The sequence below is a fragment of the Schistocerca americana genome, chromosome 2 (genome assembly GCF_021461395.2).
Source record: "Schistocerca americana isolate TAMUIC-IGC-003095 chromosome 2, iqSchAmer2.1, whole genome shotgun sequence".
NCBI lineage: Eukaryota > Metazoa > Arthropoda > Insecta > Orthoptera > Acrididae > Schistocerca > Schistocerca americana.
In genome coordinates, this window is record NC_060120.1 from 199,057,019 (window position 1) to 199,080,705 (window position 23,687).

Genomic DNA, 23,687 nt, shown 5'->3' on the forward strand with positions numbered 1-23,687 from the left:
TGTTCTTATTTCAATTTCCAGGAGTGTATATTGCAAGTTAAGTTGTTTGTAAAACGTGTTTATTAAACAAGAACTAATGATGACTCGCATAGAACAAGAAGTACAGGTTGGACACACTTAATCTTTCGCTACTTCGGCCAGTGTAGACGGAAAATTACAAACATCAAAAAAAGTTTTGCATCACCCCGGTTCCGAGAGTTCCGGACGTGTACAGAAAATTGGAATAGAGATCAACATAAACATCATTTCTGCCCTTCCGATTGCTCATGAAAACCACACATTGCATGTTGTATCACCATACAGCGAGACCTTCAGAGGTGGTGGTCCAGACTGCTGTACACACCGGGCCGCGCGGTATTAGACGAGTGGTCTAGGGCGCTGCAGTCATGGACTGTGCGGCTGATCCCGGCGGAGGTTCGAGTCCTCCCTCGGTCATGGATGTGTGTGTTTGTCCTTAGTATAATTTAGGTTAAAGTAGTGTGTAAGCTTAGGGCCTGATGACCTTAGCAGTTAAGTCCCATAAGATTTCACACACATTTGAACATTTTTTTGTACACTCCGGTACCTCTAATACCTAGTAGCGCGTCTTTTTGCATTGATGCATGCCTGTATTTGTCGTGGCATACTATCCACAAGTTCATCAAGGCACTGTTGGTCCATTTTGTCACACTCCTTAACGGCAATTCGGCGTAGATCCCTCAGAGTGGATGGTGGGTCACGTCGTCATTAAACAGCCCATTTCAATTTATCCGAGGCATGTTCGATAGGGTTCATGTCTGGAGAACATGCTGGCCACTCTAGTGGAGCGATGTTGTTCTCCAGAAGGAGTCATTCACAAGATGTGCACGATGGGGGCGCGCATTGTCGTGCATGAAGACGAATGCCTCGCCAAAATGCTGCCGATATGGTTGCGCTATCGGTCGGAGGATGACATTCACGTATCGAACAGCCGTTACGGCGCCTTCCTTGCCACCCCAAAACAGCAGGGAGCCTCCACCTTGCTACACTCGCTGGACAGGCATTCAGCCTGACTGGGTTGCCTCCAAACACGTCTCCGACAATTGTCTGGTTGAAGGCATATGCGACACTCATCGGTGAACAGAAAGTGATGCCGATCCTGAGCAGTCGATTCGGCATGTTGTTGGGCCCATCTGTACCGCGCTGCATGGTGTCGTGGTTGCAAAAGATGGGCCTCGCCATGCACGTCGCTAGTAAGTTGCGCTTCATGCAGCCTACTGTGCACAGTTTGAGTGATAACACGACGTCCTGCGGCTGCGTGAAAAGCATTATTCAATGTGGTGTCGTTGCTGTCAGGGTTCCTCCGAGCCATAATACGTAGGTAGTGGTCGTCCACTGCTATAGTAGCCCTAGGGCGGCCAGAGCGAGGCATTTCAGCGACAGTTCCTGTCTCTCTGTATCTCCTCCATGTCCGAACAACATCGCTTTGGTTCACTCCGAGGCGCCTGGTCCTTTCCCCTGTTGAGAGCCCTTCCTGGGACAAAGTAACAATGCGGACGCGATCGAACCATGGTATTGACCGTCCAGGCATGGTTGAACCACAGACAACAAGAGCCGTGTACCTCCTTCCTCGTAGAATGACTGAAACTGATCGGCTGTTGGATCCCCTCCGTCTAATAGGCGCTGCTCATTCATGGTTGTTTACATCTTTGGGCGGGTTTAGTGACACCTCTGAACAGTCAAAGGGACTGTGTCTGCGGTACAATATCCACAGTCAACGTCTATATTCAGGAGTTCTGAGAACTGGGGTGATCAAAACTTTTTTTGATGTGTGTATTTACCGTTTGAATACCCAACTGTGGACTATGCGCTGCAGGATTTATTAACACTGATACGGCGACGTAAGGTTAAAACACAAGCATCACTGTGCATTTGCGTTGCAGACAGTCAACATGGGTCTGGACAAGGTGTGCAGGCCTTTATTCGTAAAGATATTTTATGCAAACAACTGCAAACAGTGCTGCTGCTCTTCACAAGTGTCGACACATTAAGGAAGTTCGGAGAGATCCTCATTTCGCACAGGGGTTCAAGAATATGATTCGGAAGGAACTGCTCCTGGGAGAGGCCGACAGCCTAATGCGATACAAATTGTTGAAGAAGTAACTGTTGCCGTTGCTGAGAATTCCGGACGCAATGTGCGAGCTTGTGGCAGCTCACGAGCTGTCTCACCGTTGTTTCGGGTAGTAGTAGAGCAGTTTTTTGTGTCCTTCCAGGTTTCATGGATACAGAAGGTTGTCAGATCGAGGAATGTTTGCAACCTAGAGCGTAAATATGGTAGGCAGTTAACAAATGTTACCCTCTGATGTGCGAATTAAAATGTTTCTTTCAATGGTTTATTCGCTATTTCTCTTCAGCCTGTCCTTACAAATGTTTCTGTGACGTTTCATTGTTCTAGGCTCACTCGTTTTTCATGGGGGCGTTCCAAAGTCGCGAAAGTTTAATTATAACCACTCTGTACACCACACTCTCCCTATCGGTCCTCGAGTAATGTAGCCGACCACAGTGCATGAAGTAGCGAGTTTTTTAAGTCCTAATAAATATTCACGTCTTCCGCGTGTGGCGTTCGCTGTGTTATTCGGTGGCTTGGTATTAAACAAATTTGTAAATGGAAATGATAATCTTATTTTATTACACTGATTAATTACTAAATAATTTTTCTCCCGGCTAAAGATTTGATCAAGTTGCTAAAGAACTCCAAGTTAACGTCGTGTTAAAGTGTTGTGTGTAAGTTGTGTAAGTGTCACTAAATCACAGTTCATACAACTACTGATTATGATGGAAGCAGTTATCTTCAGCAAAATGATCATTAAAACCACCGAATATCAGCCGCGCACAACACTGACGTATGTTACCTGAAACAATATTCTTCGCAAATCGTACGTAATTAATTTCGGTTCCATACATCAGCTAGAAAAGTTTGTTATAAGGATCGTGCTATGAGAACTGTTTTTAAATAATCAATCTGATTCGAATTATTTTCATTAAAATGAGTTCGGGACCACCGGTGCACATTTATTTTTACACATTTGTATTACGTTCGGCATTTATGTCTGCAGAGTTGCATAATTTGAAACTGCCGCTGAGATAATTGTTAAGATGGCAGCAGACAATTTATAGAGACTTTCTATTGTTAAAGCGAATAAGTAAGTATTTGAAATGCTTATTAAACTCTATAAACTCTACTTTCGTATTGTGCACTATTTAGACTTCATCAGTCAAACATTTGATTTGTTTCTCAGGAAAACACAGACAAAAACGCGATACAAATCGCTATCATCAATGGCTGCGCTCCTTGCAGCGGAAAGAAATAATTAACACAGATAATGCTTACTGAGAGAGGAATTAAAGTTACAAATAATTATTCACTCATATTTATAATAATAATGAACTCTATTCTCAAGTAATAATTAACAAATAATTACAATTTCTTAACAGACCTCCTCTATTCTCAAGTAATAATTAACAAATAATTACAATTTCTTAACAGACCTCAGTTTGATATGCGTACGCAACCTACAAAAACCAACCAACAAAAAGGTAAAAACAAAGGAAGACAAACGCAGATCATAAAAGGAATTTACAATTATCATTGTCTTTGTATGATACACATCGATATGTCCAATTACATCATAGAATATTATATAAATATTTAATATTTATCATCGTTTTCACAATTTTTTTATATGTCGAATAGATAATGTTTATAATTGTTACAGGCATAATTTCCTCTCGTCGCACTGTAGCTAAAATTTATCTCGTGAGTGTTGCACGCGACTGCAACATTCTTCGTTTTCGTGACAAGGCTGTATGCATAACATAATACACTGAAGTGACAAAAGTCATGGGATAGCTCCTAATATCGTGTGTTGGAGTTCCTTTTGCCCGGCCTAGTGCAGCATTACACTGACTCAACAAGTCGTTGGAAGTCCCCTGCAGAAACATTCAGCCACGCTGACTCTATAGTCGTCCATAATTGCTAAAGTGTTGCCGGTGCAGTATTTTGTGCACGTACTGTCTCATAATTGTACAATAGGATTCATGTCGGCCGATCTGTGAGGCCGAATCATTCGCTCGAACTGTCCAGAATGTTCTTCAAACAAATCGCGACCAATTGTGGCCCAATAACGTGGCGCATTGTCGTCCATAAAAATTTCATCGTTGTTTAGGAAAATGAAGTCCGTGAATGGCTGCAAATCGTCTCCAGGTAGCCGAAAATAACCATTTGCGGACAATGACCAGTTCTGTTGGACCAGGGGACCCAGTCAATTCCATGTACACATAGCTCAGTATTATGGAGCCACCACCAGCTTGCACAGTGGCTAGTTGGCAGTTTGGCTCCATGGCTTCGTGGGGTCTGTGCCACACTCGAACGCTGTCGTCAGTGCTTGCCAACTGAAACGCGGTCTCATTTCTCCAGGCCACATTTTCCAGTCGTCTAGGGTTCAATCGATGTGGTCACGAGCCCAGGAGAGACGTGCAGGCCATGTCATACTGTTAAAAAAGACATTTGCGTCGGTCGTTTTCTGCGACAGCCAATTAACGCTAAATTTCGCCTCACTGTCCTAAAGCATACGTTCGCCGTACGTCTCACGCTGCGATTATTTCACGCAGTGTTGCTTGCTCTTAGCACTGACAACTCTACGCAAATGCCGCTGCTCTCGGTCGTTAAGTGATGATTGTCAGCCACTGCATTGTCTGTAGTGAGAGGTAATGCCTGAAGTTTAGTATTCTCGACACACTCTTGACACTGTGTATCTCGGAATACTGAATTCCGTAATGATTCTGAAATGGAATGTCCCATGCGTCTGGCTCCAACTAACATCCCGCGTTCAAAAACTGTCAGTTCCCGCCGTGCAGACATAATCACTTCGGAAACCTTTTCACAAGAATTTCCTGAGTACAAATGACAGCTCCGCCAAAGCACTGCCCTTTTGTTCTTTGTGTACGCGATTCTACCGCGAATCTGTATATGCGCATATCGCTACCCGTGCCTTCTGTCAACTCTGTACAGTTTCGTGTAAAAACTTTGTATCTCTGTGTTATTCTGACTTCTAGTTTTTAACGTCAGACAGTTATTTCAATTTTGGCGCAGATTAGAGCACCAATACATACATTGTTGACTCAAAACATCACCACTACACGCTTAATAGTGTGCTGGTCCAACTTTGGAAGGCAAAACAGCAGCGATTATGTTGGCACCGATTCGACAAGCCCTTGCTAGATTTCCTGAGTTAGGTCTGTGCTGTATCCTTAGTGGATAAGCAGAGCAAAAGTGTGGGTGCAATTCGAGGAAGTTTTCCAGGCTGTGAGGATATGCAACACAAAGCAAACAATTAGTAATAACTTGTATCAAGAGAAATAAACAGATTACATAACTTCTGATATGTTGAGCGAAGCAAAGTACAGGATACAATGTTCATAGATAACTGATTCTTCTCCGCTGGCTAGCTGGTGTACGTCTGCTGTACGGCTCGTCGTCTTCTCAGCAGGAAGACTCGGTGCTCTTCTTCTATTGGCTGCGGCGTGGCGGGGTGCCCTCGTGGCGGCCAGCAGCAACTTTGCTGCCAACCTGCGTTTCGTCTCGTGGCAGGCGCAGTATCGCAGCTATCGATACTGCAGTCCCATCTGCATCTATGTTTTCAGCTACATGAATACTCTGCAAATCACACTTAAGCACCTGGCAGAGAATTCATCGAACCACCTTCACAATAATTCTGTGGTATTCCTATCTCGAACAGCACGCGGATAAAACGGAAACCTATATCTTTCTATGCGAGCTCTGATTTCCCTTGTTTTATTGCGATGATCATTTCTCCCTGTGTAGATCGGCGTCAACAAAATAATTTCCCATTCGGAGGAGAAAGTTGGCAATTGAAATTTGGTGAGAAGATTCCTCCGCAACGAAAAAACCCTTGTTTTCATGATGTCAAACCAAATCCTGTATCATGTCAGTGACACTCTCTCCCCTATTTCTCGATAATACGAAACGTGCTGCGCTTCTTTGAACCTTCTCGATGTCTATGCATTCTGCTGGAAGATAACATCACCATTGGGGACGACAGGAAGCAAGCAGAGATGCAGGTGGTCCGAAATAATGTTCGCTTAGTCTACAGCTGGCATGGTGCCTTCGATTACTATCACAGGCCCCGTCGAAGCCCGGCTGAACGTTCAACATGGGGCACTGCTGGTCCCACCGAGTTGCGTCTATGGGGTGGTGCCTGTTGCTAGCAACCGCTCGTCTGGGTGACGGGATGTGCAGACACGACAATCGACGCAGTTGAACGGGAAAAGCTATTCATCCAACGAGTTGACACATTTAAATTGATGCTTAGTCCAGTTTCGATATTCCCGTGCACACAGCAACCGTAATTGGTTGGTTGGTTGATGTGTGGGAGGGGACCAAACAGCGAGGTCATCGGTCCCATCGGATTAGGGAAGGATCAGGAAGGAAGTCGGCCGTGTCCTTTCAAAGGAACCATCCCGGCATTTGCCTGAAGCGATTTAGAGAAATCGCGGAAAACGTAAACCAGGATGGCCGGACGTAGCTTTGAACAGTCGTCCTCCCGAATGCGAGTCCAGTGTGCTAACCATTGTGGCACCTCGCTCGGTGCAATCGTAATTCACGATATCGTTGGGTCGACATGGGAACACGTAGTGGTCGTCTGCTGCGTGGCGCCACGTTCAACAGAGTGCGCTAAACGGTGCGCTGTGGAACACTCGTGCCTGTACCAGCAATGTGCTCTGTCGCCAGATCTGACACAGATCGCCCCCAATCCTAGTTTACAGAGCGGGCAATTGCCGGACCTCCATGTTCTGTGATGAGTAGAGCTTCCGTTTTTATGTAATTACATATCATTCTTCTTGGCTCTTATGCTCGTGAAAATTGTATATGTTCATGAATTATGTTGCCAGCGTTGTATACGCCGTCTGTTCAAAAAATTCCGGAACATTCGTAATGCCGTCTTGTCACGGACGGAGGTTCGAGTCCTCCCTCGGGCATGGGTGTGTGTGTCGTACTTAGCGTAAGTTAGTTTAAGTTAGTTAAATAGTGTGTAAGCTTAGGGACCGATTACCTCAGCAGTTTGGTCCCATAAGACCGTACCACAAATATCCAAAAAACATTCGTAATTTCGCGCCGACGGTGTGTTGGAGCGAAATGAGGTTGGCACCACAGCATACGCCGGTGTTTAATGTGTAACTTCCTAAAGTTTCATTGCTGTATGTGATGATATACCTTCTATATTCATCGATATGATGATCAACTGTGGTCCTGAAAACGACCAAGATGATGTTTCTGGTGTGAAAGGATCAGCCGCCAGAGAAACCTGACGCCCAGGGTACGCCCGATTGCAAGTCTTATCTTGGCCGCAAATCATTGCAATCTTCGTGGTGGCTCCTTTCATGCTGAATGTGCTTCTCCAGTCTGGTACAGGTCATCTCATGCCAGACAAGTAGACATTACTCTCAACGAAACCTGCAGGTTGACCACAGGTTGCCTAAGACCTACCCCAACTGATAAGCTCTACTGCCTGGCTGGAATAGCGCCAGAACAGTGGCTGCCAACAAGGAGAGACTGAAAGTGGAACAGGACAGTGCCCATCCACTGCACGGACATAATCCACCACAGCAACGGCTGAGATCGCGAAAGAGCTTCCTGAGAACATCCGAGAAGCTCACCATTTCACCAGAGAAGGCAAGGCTGGAGTTATGGAAGAAGTCGACGCCTCACCTGCAGACGCCAGAAGCTGAAGAACTATCACCTGGACACAACGACAGGCGGCTGGTGTGTAAATCTTTAAACAGATTACGATCAGGAGTTGGACGATCCAGAGACAACCTGAAGAGATGGGGCTTCACAACAGAAGATACGTCTTGTGATTGTGGACAGGAACAAACCACAAGCCACATGCTCCAGTGCCTTTTGTGCCCTACATCCCGCACGAAGATTGATCTCCTGCAAGCCACTCCAAGCGCCTTGAAGGTTGCAAAGTACTGGGCACATGATGTGTATGGCTACTGTAAATTTGTATGTTTCTGACTCGAGAATAATAATTGTTGTATGTCTGTTATTGTTCAGTGTTGTATTGAGTAGAACGTTGTGTTGCACAGTTTGCGAATTTCGAGATGGCTGAGTTAGAGTAGCAACACGTCTGGACTTTCTTTTTTTTTTTTGTGAAATTCAAGAAAACCTTTGCAGAGACATACCAAATGTTTCAGGGAGCCTACGGTGATGAGTGCTTAAACTATACTTGTTGGTGTTACGAACGGTTCACACGGTTTAAAAATGGCAGGACGCCCTTCGACGTCTACCGACGACGCTCATGTGAGGAATGTGAATGAAATTGTGCGTGCTAATCGAAGACTGACTGTCAGAGAGGTTGCAGAGGAATGCAACGTTTCAGTTGGATCATGTCATGAAATCCTGACGCAACATTTTGAAATGCATCCTGTTGCCACCAAGTTTGTCCCACGGCTCATAAGTCAAGACCAGAAAGATCTTCGCCTCGCAATCTATGAAGAGCTTTTGGATCGCCCAAATGAGAACCAGGTGTTCCTTCAAAGAATCATAAGTGACGATGAGAACAAGGTCCAATCTTCGCTATGGATCGGGAGAGGTTCTCCAAGACCAAAAGGAGCTCGTCAGGTCAGTCAAATGTCAAAGCCATGCTGATAGTTTTCTTTGACTTTGAAGGATTCGTGCCACAGGGACAAACTGTTAATCGACGGTACTATCGGGACGTATTGCGACGCCTGCGAGAAAATGTGAGAACGAAACGATCTGAAATGTGGCGACAATTTTTCATCACGATAACGCACCCGCAAATTCATTCTTGTTGGTGTGTGATTACTGCACAAAAAACGAAATCATCTTCCGTGTACTCTCCAGGCCTGGCACTTTTCTTTTAATTTTAAATTTGAAAACCCCCTTGGAAGGACGAAGATTTGCAAAGATAGACGAGATAAAAGAAAATTCACAGACGGCGCTTCGCGCGATCCAGCAAGAGGCGTACCAAGACTGCTTCCGGAAGTGGAAACGGCGTTGTGAGCGTGGTATCAATAGTGGAGGAAAGTGTTTCGAAGAAGACCACGCACAATAAGCGTAACAAGAATTTTGTGAACGAAGTTCCGCAATGTTTCGAACAGATCTCGTATTTCATTTTATCATTACACATTCACTATAAGTACTCTATATGTTTTTACATATTTGAACTTCATGATGCATAAAATTACGTTTTACTGTTATATTACGTTTCTTCGTATTTTCCTACAGCCTACACCCTAAGTAAGCCACTTTCTCGGAAAAATATACGAGGACATCTTGAGTTGGATTATGAAGGCTGTGCTCCTGCCTAATTTTTTAAGATTCAGGATTTCAGCTCTCAAAAGCAAAGCAGGTACAACAACAATAGCAAATGCAGCACTATGTGTAGTAAATAGGTTTGTGTACTTCGGGGTTGGGAGTGGGACAAACAGAAGGCCAATGACCCGAAGTTTTCCGCCTACTAGAGATCAAATCGTTCAAATGGCTCTGAGCACTATGGGACTTAACATCTGAGGTCATCAGTCCCCTAGAACTTAGAACTACTCAAACCTAACTAACTTAAGGACAACACACACATCCATGCCCGAGGCAGGATTCGAATCTGCGACCGTAGCAGTCGCGCGGTTCCAGACAAACGCCTAGAACCACTCGACCACCGCGGCCGGCAACTAGAGAACTATAGGAAGATTAAGCGCCAAGGAAAGGGTGTAAAGAGTTCAGGATTATTGGTGTTGATCATGCCCCCTGTTGCATCAAAATCATCATCTAAATTAAGGTCGTGGGTTACGATGGACAACGCTTTCACTACTGATGAACAGGTAGTTAAAGTTAAAGCGTGCAAAAAGCAGATCTGATACTCTATGAAGTCCCAACTAGCAACGCGTATCTGTTTCACCCACACACAAAGAACAAAGTAGTGCTTCGTATAAGCAGCAAATTTTATTGACGCAAATATGCAAAAGACTCCAAACTTCGCAAATGAATTTTTCTATGATATATGCTTCACTTGTAATTGCGGATGTGCCCTGACTTAACAACAATGCCCTCTCACATTCAAAGTTTCGACCCACGAATCAAATTTACTAATGCGATCTGGCAGGAAAGAAATCCTAGAAAGTTGCTTAGGCAGTGAACGCCTACTTCATTAGCAGAACGATTCACAGTGCGCATAGAAGAGCAAAATTAAATTTAAGTGAACGTGAGCAATCACATCAAATATCTCACCACGCATAAAAGTGTTTAAGCGATTGTTACAATAACACACAAATACTGGGTGTCCCAAAAAGAATGACCCGGTTTTAGCTTGTAATAATATTGAGGCAAATGTCACTACGTAACTGAAACAGTGCTAGATGTAATCGGCATGGTCTACAGTATCAGAAAAAAATCTGCTAGATGTCGCTACGAGCGCTGACCTGGAGCGTGCAGCCAGTCTCGCGCAATATGGCGTCCGCGCAACAGAAGGCATTCTGTTATTGAATTTAGTCGTACTCAACCAGTGATCGCAGTTCAGCGGGCGTTTCATATTCGATTTCGTGCTAAACCACCATCACCAAAGAACATTCGAGGGTGGTATAAACAGTTTGAAGAAACAGGGTGCCTCTGTAAAGGCGAAAGTCCTGGCTGGCCACGCGTTTCTGAACAAACAGTGTAACAAATCCGACGAGCAAATCTACGCGTCGTGCTAGCCAAGAGCGTGCGATACCGCAAATGATAGTGTGGCGTGTGTTACGGCGTCGTTTAGCCCTCAAACCATACCAACTGGTACAGGCTCTTCGAGATACTGACAAAGTGAAGCGAGTAGACTTTAGCAGTGCTATTCTAGAGGACATGGAAGATGACACTTTTATGTCACAGTTGATATTCAGCAAAGAGGCAACATTCCATATTAGCGGTAAGGTTCATTGTCATAATGTGCTTATATGGGGGCTCGAAAATCCTCATGAATCAATTGAACACAAACGGCATTCACCAAAAGTGAATGTTTTTTGTGCCATTTCGCAAAGCAAGGTTTATGGACCCTACTTTTTTGAGGAAGAAACCGTAGCAGGACAATCATATCTTGCAATGCTATGGAACTGGTTATTCTCACAACCTGACTCTGACAATTTCATCTATCAGCAAGATGGAGCACTGCCGCACTGGCACAACAACGTGCACAGCTTCCTCAATGCCAACGTGCCTCAAAGTTGGATAGGGCGTACAGGACGGCGAGACCAGGCTTTACACTCTTGGCCTCCTAGGTCCCCTGACTTAACACCATGTGATTTCTTCCTGTGGGGATATGTTAAACAAGGTGTTTATGTTCCTCCCTTACCTCCTGACATTGATGAACTAAGAATCAGAATATCAGCTGCTGTAGCTTGAGTGACAGAAGACACAATCAGTTTGGGATGAATTCAGCTATCAGCTACATGTCGTCCGTGCAGCCAATGGAGGACACTTTGAACATTTATGATGAATTTTTATAAACTTCTGTCTTTTCTGAGTAAGTTAGTGTGCATTTTGTTTGTGTTAAGGCCTTCTTCCTAATAAATAATTATATTTAAAATCGGGTCATTCTTTTTGGGTCACCCTGTAGAATGCAAAGAAACGTGAAGTATGTTATTCACAGTGATTGCAACGACAGACTATCAGATGCTACCAGTAACTGCTGAAGGCAAATTGTACATTTCACACTGTTTGATTGTGTACTGACTACGGAATAAAAGACAGCCTCATTTGTTTAAACAGGAAGATGAGTGGCAAGGAAAATTAAATTTAATGAATGTTTGAATGTAAACTCATATAAATGACCTCTGAAAGTACTGATAAATGCTGGGTCTGTTTAAGGACAAAGTGACACGAAGCCACCACTTGGGGTGCCATGCTGAGACGGATCCCAGAGGTGCCACGATGGTAAGATTTCTACACAGAACTAATCGCAATTAGTAGCCTGCCACTTGATGAGCCAGACTGAGAATGGCGCTCAAGTGCAAGATTTTTATACAGTGCGAATCACAATTAGTTGCGAAAACTGACATGGGTGACTATGTCCAAGAGAAAAGGGAGAGGGGTGTGGCGCCAAATTATAAGTCGATTGTATGGAAAAATGTTCTCGAGCCGGTCCTGGGTAATGAAATCATAGTAACACATGTACTACAGGTGTCCGAGCAACACGTGACATACAGAGTTCCAATACGCAACAAAATCAGACAAACCAAGCTCAATACAAGTCCCAAGGCTTCTACAAATGGAAATGAAATGAGCGTGTGGCATCATTGGCCGGGAGGCCCCATCCGGGGAAGTTCGGCCGCCAAGTGCAAGTCTTGTTTCAGTCAACGCCACAGTGGGCGATCTGCACGCCGGTGATGAGGATGAAATGATGATGAAGACAACACAACACCCGTACACGAGCGGAGAAAAACTCCAACGTGGCCGGGAATCGAACCCGGGCCCACTTGCATGGGAGGCGAGCACGTTACCACCCAGCTAAGCAGGCGGGCGCATCTACAATGATTCATTGACAGGGAGGGGACGAAATTTCCGAGTTTTAATAGGGGAGGAACAAAACACTTTCACTGAACTTAAAAGCGAAAACACTGTTCTGTACATTCATAGCAACTTCGGCTTCTTTCCTGGAAGAATTGAATGATTAATATCTATGGGGTTACCTTTGCAGAAATCATTATAAATGCTTCAGGACCGTATGCCAACTGCAAGCCGACTGATGTTAAAGATGATATGGAGCAGAGGGAAATGACTAGAGACAGGTTGTTCGCGAACTAACGGGTCCAAAGGAACGGTTCACCAAGATCAACGGAAGGAGCGAGGAACGAATCATAGTTCACTTCGGTGGCGGCTTTCTACTTGTAGTTCCTGGGAACGGGAAACGATCGGTCTCGTTCCTGCAACGGCACATCAGCAGGTCTCGTTCTAGCCTGGGTCCCGTTCCCGTCTGTCTCGGTCTTGCCTCGCTCGGCCGGACTCGTCATTCTTCACGTGGCCACTCGTCGCAGTTCCACTGCCGACTGTTCATAGTTCAGTATCGAGTTGTTCGTTTCGTTCGCTGTGCACGCCCATTTCATTTCTGTTTCAAACCTATTTTGAACTCTGGACTTCTGGTTCTTTTCCTATTCTAATCAGCGTCCACAAACGGTAACTAAAATGTATTTTATAATTATGTAAATTACATAAAAATTACGTGCTATGTAAGAATACATCTTTTCAGGTAACAAAAGGGCATATCAGCTTACTTCACTATATCAATAAACAGCAGAAGACATACTTATAAAAAGGCAAGTTGTTTTGTTATTACAAATGCAAAGGAAGTCGGCATGGCACTCACGAGTGGCTATTTTCCGCCTTTTCTTTTTATCCAAGATAAAACGGCATGTTCATTGTTACGGAAGGCAGACCGACTTACAACCGAATGAAGCCCACGCTCCATAATCAAGTGTATGGTGTCACATTTTGTAAAAAAAAAAAAAAAAAAAAAAAAAAAATACGATAACTTCTAAAATATTATTTCATTGGTACAGGGTGGCGCACGAAAAATCGGCCCCGAGCACTAGACTGCTCATTATCGCCCACCAATCGTCTTTTATTGTTTCGAAGTTGCTGCTTGCATTAGCTTATTTGTTATTTCTTTACTGGCTAATATTACATGTTTATCTACTCTACTCGTAGTGGTCAACAAATCGTGCGTAATTGGCGAGTAGTTTGTTACTCGGGGCCGGTTTTTCGTGCGCCACCTTATATTTTTTCACTGCAATCAGCCACATAACACAACAGTGGCGAAATGAGAGGTTTTGCAGAATCACGAATATTACTTTACAAGTGTGTGAGAATTCTGTAATGAATAATAACTCTGTACTCCAAAGGAGAGGCAAGTGCCCCCTCTTGGCGCCTTCTATCTTCAGTCACCTATGCTACTAATTTTCCATTTTTCATAAGAATCATATAGCCTACCATGCACATATGAATGGTGAACGAGTAAACATGAACGGTTCCCAAAAAAAGAGCGATAACCAGTGAACTAGTTCCCAAGGATCAACGAGTTTGCCCATCTCTAGTGCGGACAAAGCTCGACGCTGTTTTGACAAGAAATCCAGGCTGTTCGACTTTTGCTTCCGTCTACAATATCCTCAGTGATCGGCGACGTTTTGTGACTGCAGAGAATTTAAAGAAGTATCTGTTTGTTTATTGCGCTTCAAAATGAGAGTCAACGTATGGTAACTTAGTAATTTCACAGAAGATGGACATTTTAGTAAACGGAAATACCTAAACCCACTTAATTATTTTGTGTTAAATCTATTTAAATAAAAATCAGTCGCCGCATGTGGGAAACATCTTCACTTGAGAATGGCTTGACTGCTTTTATTTTTGTCAGTACAATATGTGTATGAAAGAAAATTTTTGGAAAATCCAACGATAAAGTCGGAAATTAACATCAATTGCCGCATGTATGAAATATCATCAATTAAGAACGATTCGATAGATATGGCTGATTTTTGTCTTTTCGTAAATGTCAGGATAAGGTTATACGAAAGAAATTTTTTGGAAAATCCATCCGAAAAAGTCAGAAATTAAAATCAATTGTGTAGAAAAAGAGAGCACAAGAAAAGAACGTACTTCGTCCACTGTTTGAAACCGAGTTTCGTAGGTACTAATGGATAAAATTAATGAATATTAAAGTAATTTGTAAGCAAATATTATATACGTTAAATTTAATATAAACTCATACCTTAAATGTTCAAATTGTAGTTGTATTGGAAAATAATGACATGCGTTACAAGGAAAAAACGTGTTATTTGTACATAGCGGAAGAGAATATTTGCAAGTAAAAATGCATTTTCTGTTAAACGTTAGGCGTCAAGTATTTCGCAATGAATAACAATGTTTGAAACAATAAAGATACTTCTTGTTAAACAATTTTTCTTTGCCATTTTAACATCATGTGTTAAAGTGGTAATAAGAATAAAATATATCACTTAATGCCAGCACGCCCTTTTCAGCCTAGCCCTTCTGGAGGTCCTGATACTTTCGATATTGCCAGAGGACCTGCAAAGACACTAATATTATTATTATTATATAAAATTATTTGTAAGTCATATTATATTTTTATATTTTACCACTGTTCGCAAAAGATGGGTATTCTCCAGACAGTTATTGTTGAAGTCGCTGTGTAGCTCTCACCATCTACAAAATCCAAGCTCCGTATAAGTTTCTCGATATTGAATGAGGTAGGTATGTTTTTTTGTGTTGACTATCTCTCTGTTGGGCCTTGTTAGCTATGGGCATTTCCTCAAATATTGCTTCCCCAAGAATGACACCCACTATCTTGACTGACCACCACAACATCAAAAAGCTTAGGTTTAACATCAAGCCTTAACCATTTCCTGCACCCAGTCCACTGGAATTTCTGCTACTGTTATTGCGTTAATCAGTCCCATATTCGTACCACAGTCCATAAAAGTGTGCCCTCTAAAAAGGAAAATCTTTCACTGTCTCCAAAAGTTTCAGTTCACTCAGAACAGTGTAATTCTTGTTCTTGGCTCAGCACGAATCACAAAAAACTTCAAAATGTTTAACTTTCTTATCCAATAATTCTGTCACAAAGTGATTTAAAAAGGAAGCAACTTCATTGGCCCCTTTTCTTCCAATATCTTCATTTTATGTGTAAAACGATGAAGTTGCATTTGAAAGCTGGTAAATATTGAAAGAGTAAACAGACAACTGCCTTTTATAATAGACATCATAACATACTGAACTTATGTATTTTGCCATTGCTGAAGCTTCTGGTGTAAGATCAATGTAAGTAAGACCTTGCTAATGTATCAGGTTTCTCTAGCATGAATGAAAGCTCTGACGCACCCAGACACAGCCAATATCTCGACTTCTTTCCTAATCAGTGAGCTAAATGACGTTCTTGTATAAAATCTCACTGGACAGTCTGTTTCATTGCTCATCATCTGTATTAAACCTACTTACAAAACTACAAAATATTCTAAACCAGCGTAGAAAAAACTGCAGAAAGCTAGATGCAAATTGGGGAAGGTTTGGGAGAGGGAGGACACACAACTTTTTTAGTTCCAAAAGATCACAGGATCACTTTTTTAAGTTTCCAAACATTAAAAACATTCTGTTCATCACTTATATCGATTACAGTTCAAAGGCTGGATGGCTTTGCATTTCAGTTTCTGAATCTTTACTGATAGCACAGTTGTCATTTTATTATCCTCGACTGTTCAAAATGTACTTCTTCTCTTATTGCATAGCATAATGTGCACAACATGTAGTCTGAACAGATTGTAAATCCCAAGAATTAATTTTTTCCAATTTTCTTTTCATTATCTCTATGCTTAGAAATTATAAATTTCTTTTGCATATAAAGTGGCAGTTCAGCCCCCTGGAATTATTATATTTTATTATTTTTTCACCTGCTTGTGTATATTGGATGGTCTGCATTCACCTGACTTCAATGTCCATTAATCTCTGCCTTCTTGCATTTTGTCATGGCCGCTGTCCTGTTTCAGCCTATCTGAGTGCCCATTTAGTCACTTTCTGTATCACCTTTTGTGAGCTGCACTACAGTTAAATTTCTTTGTGAATTGGCATTTCAGTGAGTCGTGTGGTAGAGGTCAGCTGACATCCAATTGTAGTTCTTTCGTGAGCACCATGTACTCACTGTGTTGTCTGTTTTGTAGGAACACACAGTGTCTTGTTTTGGGTTGGCTGCATTGCATGCCAGCAGTATTCCCCCATCCCCCCCCCCCCCCCCATCCCCACCACCACTTCAATCTGTCTGTCACAAAGTGGTAATTTTAACTGGAGTATAGCTTTTCAATCTCCCTTTTTCTAATTTAGATCATGAAGACTGTGTGCACTAAAAGATCCTTTATTGCTTTATGCAGTAATTTCTAACTCTTTTACCTGTCTCAAGCTGCTTAGCATTGTTGACTTCCATCTTTGCTAGCTGTTTCACATCCAACATCATATTGATGGTTGGAGGGCATTTTCTGTCTTCTGTTTCTAAAGCAAGCCTTAGAATTAGTAATTATGAATGGTTACTTCATCTTAATTTTTGCTCTGTCATAGGCTCCTCAACCATTAGAACCATGGGAGGGCATAGTTAATGCAACAGAAGATGGATATGCTTGTCTGCAGCCAGTTCCTAACTCAATCATCAGGCCCTCATCTGAAGATTGTTTATTCTTAAATGTCTACACAACACAGGTATGATGTATTACATGATTATTCTACATGTTAGAAGTAAACATATTTTGAAAAAGTAATGCAAGGTACACCACAAATTAACATCATAAACCAAGATATTTTATTACTGTAGTAATGGAGAGTTCTGGATGTAATTAAATAATAAGAAATTTTTTTAGAACATTTCTCACGGAGAACAGTGGTGTGGCAAAAAGTACTTTAGAAATATTCATAAACAGTCTTGGCTGCAAAAAGATTTATTTTGATGGTAACTGCTTTGTGTCAGTTTTTCACCATCCTCAGACCCTCATAACATGATAGTAGACAGTGGTGATGAATGGAGCAGATGTTGTAACTACGTGATCGCTCATGGAGTTACAACACCCACTCCATTCACTGACACCACCAACTATCATATTATGAGGGTCTGAGGATGGTCAAAAACTGACACAGACTGGTTACCATCAAAATAAATGTTTTTGTGGTTGAGACTATTTATGTCCATTTTTAAAGTACCTAAGTAATGATCAGCAAGTCTGTACTCAGTAACCAAAAATTACTATTGACATGTAAAACTTTCTTTGTTGGAGCAAAGAGAAGTTCAGATAAACAAAAACACATGTACACTATGTGTAACTAGTGTATGGCATGATCAAGGCTGAGAATTGTGGGAAGGTAGAAGTCATAATGGATTCGGTAAAGATTTGGGGACAGGGAGAGGAATGAGGCACTGTATAGAATACAGAATAAGGCCAAAAGCAAGTGAAGTCAGCAACTGTGTTTTCATAAGAAGAAAACATTGGCATAGAACAAATGAAGAAATGGAGAGCAAGATGAAGAAAATAGATTAATCAAGAATAAATAAAATTAAGAAGAGACTGGTAAGTACAGAAATAAATGTTGATCTGGGCCAGGAGAGTAGTAATGGACATAGGGTATATGAGAGGGACTAACACACTGGTAATACAGAATGATGTGCTAGAGGGAAAATTCTCACTTGCATAGTTCTGTGAGGATGGTCTCCATCATCATCATCATCTTCTTCTTTCTTTTTTTCTCTTTCTTTCTCCTGTATTACCCCAGTATTTACTACACTGTCTGGCATGTTGAGACTTCTACTTCGTATTGATGGATTTCGTTTTCTTATTCTCCTTTGTTATCACAAAACTTTTTGTACAAGATGAAAGTAAACCAATGTATGTAAACAATTTATCTGTTTTGTTGTACAGAACAGTGTGTAATTTTGGATTTTCTAGATTAACTGTTAGAGAGATCAGAGAAATGATTAAACCATTGAAAAGCAGAAACTCCTCTTGCTATGGTGACATTTCAGCCAAAGTATTGAAATCACTAAACTTGACTGTACTTTGTAATCGATTGATGAGTCAATATGCCTTTCATGAAAGACTGAAATATCCAGTTGTAATGGACATTTATAAGAGTTGAGATCAGCAAGTGATCTCTATCTATAAATTCATCTCCTTCTTCCCGCAACTTGGAACTTTTTGAGAAAGTATATTAGAATAGAATATTGCCCCAGTTCTCTGACAAAACCTTTTAACTACTCATTTCGGCTTCTGTAACAGATTCTCTTCAGAGAAAGCAAAATATGATCTCACAATCTAAGTTCTGGTAAAACTGAATATGAACATTTACCCAGAATGAAATTTTCTCTCTGCAGAGGAGTGTGTACTGACATGAAACTCGTTGCCTGATTAAAACTCTGTGCTGGAGCAAGACTCAAACTTAGGACCTTTGCATCTCATGGGCAAGTGCTCTACCAACTGTGCTACGCAAGCACAACTCATGACCCATCCTCACAGCTTTACTTTCTCTAGTACCTCATCTCCTAACTCCTAGGAGACAAGGTACTGGTCGAAGTAAAGCAGTGATGACGGCTCATGAGTCGTGCCTGGGTAGCTCAGTTCGTAGGGCACTTGCCTGCAAAAGGTAAAGGTTCTGAGTTTGAGTCTCAGTCTGGCACACAATTTTAATCTTCCAGGAAGATTCAACATTTACCCAGTTGGCATTTTATGTGAAATTACCTTTGAAAATGACGGTAACAAAATTCTTTCAGGGAAAGCTGTCGAAGTGGAGATTTTGATGGTAACTGACAAGTTTGGACATACCGATGACAATTGATAGGTTTGATGTGAAGAGATGCACTGATGTAGCCATCCTTCAGTGCACGGGAAGTTCAGCATGAAAGAAGGTGGCTTGTTGGATTAGGAGGATCAGGTAAAATGAACAGTAGAGAAGATGTTGACATTCTGGGTGAATGTGGATAGTGTCCTCACCCTTGGTTCATAACATGAAGATATCATCAGTGACTATGAACCAGGTGAGAGATAATGGATGTGAGTGGTTAGGAAGGATTCCATTCGATGAATCATGAATAGATTGACATAGGATAGCACCATGCGGATGTTCAGTGCTGCATCGTGGATTTGTTTGTATGTGATGCTTTTGCAGGAGAAGTAATTGTGGGTGAGGATATAGCTGATCATGGTGACCAGGAAGGAGACTTTAGGTTGAAAGTCAATCAGGTGTTGGGAAAGGTTTTGTTCAGTAGTAGAAAAGCCATGGGCATTGGTAATGTTACCCTTTGGCCAGTGTTAGGTGGCTATCGAGAACTGCAGGATGTCCACCTGCCTCCATATTAGGACTGACAAAAGGAGACGAAAGCTAAGTTTAATGTATTACTGCCCCCTTATCATATTTCTGGTACCATTACTTGTTTTTGCACTTACATGAAAGCAATGGTGACACAGGCAGAAACATAGGCAGCACTTCCAACTAGTGCCTGCTTTCTTTGCTTCACACCACTAAAATGAGTCAACTTCTTGTCACCAAACTGTAGTGATGAGGGAAGCAACATCAACAGTGATGAGCAGGGCACAGGGGGTAAAGAAACTGGTACTGTTGAGTATTGTCAGAGGAAAAACTCATAATGTGCAGTTACAAACAAATAAAATGACTTACTGGTATGATAAATAAAGACTGATAAATTTTTTTAGTTATCTAGACAGATAACAAATTGAGGTGCCACCAGCATGTGGATAAGATAAAAGTAAGATAAAGTTCAGCATTCAGGCCCTAGATGGACCATTCAGACCTGACCAACTGCCATGTCATCCTTTGCCAATGGCGTCACTGAATGCAGTATGGAAGGGCACATAATCAGCACACAACTCTCCCAGTCATTGTCAGGTTTCTTGACCTTTTAGGCAATACTAATCAGTCAAGTAGCTCCTCACTTGACCTCTACTGGCAATTAAAAACCAGATCCTCGGCGTGACAATCACCCACCCCGGCTGCTCAGCAATGGAGGCAGACAGCATATGATGGATAAATTAATAAAAAAAAAACAAATTCTATCTGATTTGCATTGATAAAGCTCTCTTATTACGTTGACCTGTATGCATGATTGTTGGCAAAATTTCATTCAGTACTGTCCTAAGTCATAATCTTGTGTACTAATGTAGCTAAGCTCAAAAAAAGTATTTTGTACAGTAAGAAATTATCTACATCTACAGCTATACTTGAGAATGAGATTTTCACTCTGCAGTGGAGTGTGCACTGATATGAAACTTCCTGGCAGATTAAAACTGTGTGCCCGACCGAGACTCGAACTCAGGACCTTTGCCTTTCGCGGGCAAGTGCTCTACCATCAGAGCTACCGAAGCACGACTCACGCCCAGTACTCACAGCTTTACTTCTGCCAGTACCTCGTCTCCTACCTTCCAAACTTTACAGAAGCTCTCCTGCGAACCTTGCAGAACTAGCACTCCTGAAAGAAAGGATATAGCGGAGACATGGCTTAGCCACAGCCTGGGGGATGTTTCCAGAATGAGATTTTCACTCTGCAGTGGAGTGTGCACTGATATGAAACTTCCTGGCAGATTAAAACTGTGTGCCTGACCGAGACTTGAACTCAGGACCTTTGCCTTTCGCGGGCAAGTGCTCTACCATCAGAGCTACCGAAGCACGACTCACGCCCAGTACTCACAGCTTTACTTCTGCCAGTACCTCGTCTCCTACCTTCCAAACTTTACAGAAGCTCTCCTGCGAACCTTGCAGAACTAGCACTCCTGAAAGAAAGGATATAGCAGAGACATGGCTTAGCCACAGCCTGGGGGATGTTTCCAGAATGAGATTTTCACTCTGCAGTGGAGTGTGCGCTGATATGAAACTTCCTGACAGATTAAAACTGTGTGCCCGACCGAGACTCGAACTCGGGACCTTTGCCTTTCGCGGGCAAGTGCTCTACCATCGAGTTCGAGTCTCGGTCGAGCACACAGTTTTAATCTGCCAGGAAGTTTTACATCTATACTTGCAAACCACCATGAGGTACATGGCAGAGGGTACATCCCATTGTACCAGTTGTTATGGTTTCTTCCTGTTCCATTCAGTATGGAGTGCAGGAAGAATTATCATTTGAATGCCTCTGTGTACGCAGTAATTATTCTAATCTTATCCTAAAGGTTCCTGTGTGAGCAATACATAGGGGGTTGTAGTATTCACTAGAGTAATCATTTAAAGATGGTACTTGAAACTTTGTCAATAGACTTTTGGGGGATAGTTTACGACCATCTTCAAGAGTTTGCCATTTCAATTCCTTCAGTATCTCTGTGACTCTCTCCCATGGATTAAACAAACCAGTGACCATTCATGCTGCCCTTCTCTGCATATGTTCAATATCCCCTGTTAGACCTACACTACAAAGTATTACACCCAGTGAGTCACTGATATTATAGTCATAGGATATGACTTTTGTTTTGTTTTGTGAAGTGCACAATTTTATATATGTGAAGATTCAGAGCAAGTTGCCAGTCTCTCCACCCTGTTGAAATCTTATCAAGATTGGATTGAATATTTACGCAGCTTCCTTCAGAAAGTACTTCATTATAGATAACTGCATCATCTGCAAAATGCCTGAGTTTACTATTAATATTATCTGCAAGGTCATTAATATACAACATGAACAGCAAGGGTTCCAACACACTTCCCTCGGGCACACACAAAGGTACTTCTACATCTGACAATGACTCTACATCCAAGAGAATTTGCTGTGTCCTCCCTACCAAAAAGTCCACAATCCAGTCACAAATTTCACTCGAGTACTGTGACAGGGAGAGGAAACATCATATTTACAGCACTCGTGTCCTATCAGATCCGAGTCTTAACTCTAAAAACAAAAAGCATTTCACATAGGGGTATTAGACTTTCATATAGAGTGAAACACATGTCTCTCAAAAGGAATTAAGAATAATCATCTTGAAGTTGAAGCTCTTTCGTCTGTGTTTGCTTTAACAATAACGTATGTTTTTGGGTGGGGTCTGCCTTTAGCAAAACATAATTTTGTTAGTTGTCTCAGACATGTATTTTGCTATAGGTGGACCCCACCCAAAAACATAAGGAATTCAGAATATAAGTTACCCATTTAAAAATAATTTTTGAATTTACCTTCATTCTTGGCAGATATGTCCATTTTTAGTGTACTGAATGTCCCCAATGAATTCTAAGATACCTATAATTTCCACACACAACATTGATGAGTGTGTTTTTTTCCCCCAGTCAACATCACTACCAGCTGTTCAGCAAAAAGTTGTGCAAACATATTAACTGCAGTACAGATAACTTCACCAATCATCATTTTGAAAGTCGCGTAAGCAGTGTTACCAGTTTCCACGTGTGAAAATTTCGACTTGCATGTAATGCCACTGACGGGGAGGTTGCATATGCAAGAAATTCATGCCTGTGACAAACCCAGCTTTACATCAGGTGCCAATAATCAATAATTATACCTGGAGATCACTTGAAAATACTGTGTGCTGATTAATACAGAACTTCACATGCTTACTGCTGTGCACTGACTGACATGGTATGTCCATTGTTTTAAGGCTCATCTCCAACTGACGTGGAGATAATAGTGACTAACATGAAATATCACATAGTGTTTCTACTTCTTGACTGTCAGCTTCAGACTGACTATGGCACTGTACACTATGATGCCTGTTTAAAGATGCCTGGAGGACAGATATTACAAAATGTTGAAATGTAAAGTTATTACATTTCTGTACAGAATACATAAACTCATTAGCTCAGTACAGCATTTCTACATGAAATATTTGCACTACTGTAACCAGCAGACTGTAAATTTTACACTAAATAATAAAGTTTTGAAAAATACAGCTGTAAGAATTGGGAGATTTTGTATATTCACTGTGGGCCTACATGTAGAAAACAAAAAAAGGAAAAAAATATGTTTATTTATGGAGTGTGATTATAGTGAGTGGAGCTATTCTGGTGTGCTGCATTTCAGTGCCTACCACATGCAGTATTCAGAGTGATGTATTGATTTGCTAAAGGCAATAATACCTGAATTAGAAAGCAGTACAAATCACAAATTGTCATCAGAAAAAGATAA

General features: G+C 41.8%; 1 protein-coding gene across 1 annotated transcript in view; it reads left to right on the plus strand.

The window, feature by feature from the left end:
* Positions 1-23,687, plus strand: part of LOC124595599 (esterase E4-like) — a 73,211-nt gene that overhangs the window by 15,011 nt on the left and 34,513 nt on the right. The window contains exon 2 of the mRNA XM_047134400.1: positions 17,141-17,278. Coding sequence (XP_046990356.1) covers positions 17,141-17,278 — 138 coding nt within the window. The remainder of the gene's footprint in view (positions 1-17,140; positions 17,279-23,687) is intronic.